General features: G+C 62.9%; 1 protein-coding gene across 1 annotated transcript in view; it reads right to left on the reverse strand.

The window, feature by feature from the left end:
- TCF3 (transcription factor 3) overlaps positions 1 to 2,433 on the reverse strand; it is a 24,396-nt gene extending 21,963 nt beyond the window's left edge. Inside the window, 1 exon segment of the mRNA XM_077760664.1 lies at positions 1,978 to 2,433. Within this exon segment, the coding sequence (XP_077616790.1) occupies positions 1,978 to 2,049 (72 nt within the window). The 5' untranslated portion in view covers positions 2,050 to 2,433.
- Positions 2,434 to 3,347: the final 914 nt, after the last annotated feature.

A 3,347-nucleotide genomic window follows, 5' to 3' on the forward strand; every position in this document is an offset into this window, starting at 1 on the left:
GCTTCCCACCTCCCCCGCCAGCCAGGGGGTCAGGGCAGGGGCCCCTGGGCAGGAGGACTCTCGGGGCAGCCGGGCAAGGGCCCCAGGAAGTCGGGTCCCGTCCCCACACCCCATTCTGCAGGAGGGAACCAGAGGCCATGTGCTCACTGGGCCCTGGCAGGCACGGGAGCAGAGGCTCACGGGAGGCGTGGAGCCCGGCGGGAAGCAGATTCTTGGTGGGTCTGAGCCCCACTCCTGGGGGGCGTGGCTGTGCTCATTCAACTGGCCCAGCCTCCCCAGGGTCCTGTTCTCTCAGAAGAGCCATGTCCCACTGGGTAAACTGAGGCCTGCACGGAGGGAGGGGCTGGCCTGAGCCAAGGCCAGAACCCACCGAGCCCCTGAGGGGACACGGGGTGCCGCGCACGTGTCGGTTTCGTCCTCTAAGGCACCAGAGGCGCTGCGCATGTGGCACTTGCCGCCGGGGCAGTGGACCACGTCAGCCCTGACAAGCCCCCCTGGACCCTAGAGCCCATCTTCTCTTCTGTGAAATGGACTCAAGGTCCTGAGCACGTGGGAGGCACAAACCCCATCGGGCAAGGGCATCGTGGGCCCACGGGAGCCCCTGCAAGTGCCATCACCCCTCTGGGCAGCCAGCCACGTCACCAGTCCCCCGGCCCCTCACCAGCCTGCTCGGGGAGCGCGGCTCCGGCCCGGGGCGCNATGGAAATCCAGCTCCATTTCCTCCAGGGGACGCACAGGCCACCTTAACCCTCAGCCTCAATTTCCTCACCTGTGGGGTGGGCTGTGAGCAGGAAGGGGTATATGTGAGAGAGATGTTCGGACCCACCAGACACACGGGGCAGGGGAAGCAGCGTTCAAGGCTCTTAGGCAGAAGAGGCGAAGCGGCCACAGGTCCAAAGCTGTGCCCACCTCCGCCCCCGCCGGTTCCAGCCCAATAGTCTGTGACTTGTCAGTTTAACAAAAAAAACAACTGAACTGCACCCCGGGGTACTCAGCCAGGAAAGCAAAAATAAAACGGGGCTTAAAAATGGCTCAAAAATACCAGAATGGCCCTTCCGGAGCCAGAGCCCCTCTGTCCCGTGGGCTGTGTTTTTCCACAGGATGGCTGGTGTCGTTTCGGTTTGGGGACTTTTGTTTTCGACAGGCCTCAGTGGCCTGGGCCTTGTCCTGGCAGAGGGGTAAATTCAGACCGAAAGCACCCTCCCCCAACGTTTCAAATCAACACGGCGCTCGGCGGGGGGCGCGGGAGCAGGACACAGGAATCGTGTGCACGCGGGGCGCAGGGTTTTGGAGGTCACCTGTGACAGGGGGTCCACTGCACAGACGGGCACACAGAGGCCCCTGGTCCTTCAGGATGCGCTCCAGCCACCCGAGGGAGCTCCGGCTCCCAGCCTCAGGGGGTGCGCTGAGCCGTGTGTGGCGGGAAGCCAGCCCCCCACCCTGGGAAGCACCGTCCACCCAGGCGTGTGCGGACGCTACGGGACACCGCACGGGCCTGGGAAGCGTGAGGAAGGCTCTGCCGCCCTGCCAGCACAGCAGTGACAGCGGCAGCCCCTGCTACCCAGGGACCCCCACACTCTCCAGATCCCCTCCTGCGCGCCCGCCCCCTCCTGCTCCGGCCCCCAGCTCCTGACCATCGCACTAGCTGCCACGGGGCCAAATAACCGAGGTCTTAGACTTCCAATGTCTGTGTCCTCTGCCTCCCTCGAAAGGGTCCCCATACCGGTCATCTCATGCAGGGCACCTTTTTCTTTTTGAGTCTACGCTGGAATAAATAACCCTGATCACACCCATTCTCCAGATCGGAAGACCAAGGCCACTGCTTCCCCACACCCCCACCCCAATTCCCCCAGCCAGCCCCCTCCGCCCACCCCACTCAGGCCCAGCTCTTGACGAGTGCGGTACTCCTGGCCGAAGCCTCCTTCCCAGCAGCCCACGCCGAGGCAGAGGCGGCGCCCAGGAAGGGCCCCCGCTTACCATGCTGAAGTCCAGGAGATCACTGAGCTCCTTGTCTGTGCCCACGGGCGCCATCCTCTGCGGCTGGTTCATTCTCCAGGGGCCAGGGTGGGCACCTCAGGCCTAGAGACAGCCCTACAGAAGGGGAGGAGACAGACGCACAGAAAAACAGGGGAGGAAGAGGTCTGAGTGACCATGACAGAGGCGGACAGATGGGGAGTGGGGGAGCTATTTAAAAAGCTCTTCTAACTGCCCTGAGGGCTTGGGTCTTCCCAGAAAGAGCCCCTTCCCGACCAGGGGGTGGGGGCAGGGCAGGCGGGACTCCAGATTTGGGCCCCAGGAGACCTCTCCCCAGAGCCCTCAGGGAGTTTGACCCATGGGGGTGGGCAGTCTGCAAACACACACTCTCTAAACTCCCTCCAAGACCACCAGGGAATCAGACTGCAGATTTCACACAGGCTGCAGGGTGGGAGTGGTCCCTCCCCAGGGGGCCAGGCCCGCCCCTCTGCCCACCACAATCTCTCCTTTCCACCTCCCCCCCACCCCTCTCCGCCAGGGAAGGGGGAGGGTGGCCTCGACTTCATCCCAGGGGAAATTCGGTGACCCCCACCCCCAGCAGCTGTCACAGCGTGCTGAAAACCAGGTCACCCCAAACTCAAAGCAAAAAAAAAACAAAAAAAAAACCTCTTCGATAAAAAGGCAAACGAGGGAGTTTGGGGGGAGTGCCCTACACAGGGACCTACTTACAAAGCTCCCCTCCACCCTTAACCTCCTGCCCTCACACGCCAAAAAAAAAAAAAAGAAAAAAGGAAAAAAACACCAATCCTAGATTGTTTAATTGTCACGAAGTATCCGGGAATTATTTTTAAGTAACTCTGAAAACATAGTCTTTGCCTCTTGCTGAAAGGGGGGTGGGGGGTCCCCCAAACCAGGGTTTCCCCCGCAGGGTCCCAGGGGCCTCCACTCCACAACGGGGGTGGAGAGTCACCTGCCTGCCCCTCCCCAACCCCCGGAGAAGGGACCGGGGCGAGTCTCCGTCCCGCGGACAGAGCGCGGGGCCCCTCCGGCTGCGGTGCGGAGCTCCCAGGCTGGGGGCGGCCCCGCGGAAACCACGGAGGCTGCGAGGAGGAGGGGGTTCCGAGGTCGAGGGAGACCCAGCTCCAGGCGCGGAGGAACCCCCGCTTTGTTTGCCAACCAGGGGCGAGGTGTGAAACGGCCGCCCCTGCGCACCCCCTCCCCCAAGCCCTCCCGCTCTCGCAGGGCGTGTGAAACTGACTTTGTTGAGGAGTACGAAACCGCACTTTTTTGTGGGGTGGTTGAAACCGATTTCAGGGCCGACCCGGGGGAGGGGGAGACTGGAAACTTGTGGGGTGTCGCCGGACCCCTCGGGC

The sequence above is a fragment of the Crocuta crocuta genome, unplaced genomic scaffold (genome assembly GCF_008692635.1).
Source record: "Crocuta crocuta isolate KB4526 unplaced genomic scaffold, BGI_CrCroc_1.0 scaffold443, whole genome shotgun sequence".
In the NCBI taxonomy this organism is placed as follows: domain Eukaryota; kingdom Metazoa; phylum Chordata; class Mammalia; order Carnivora; family Hyaenidae; genus Crocuta; species Crocuta crocuta.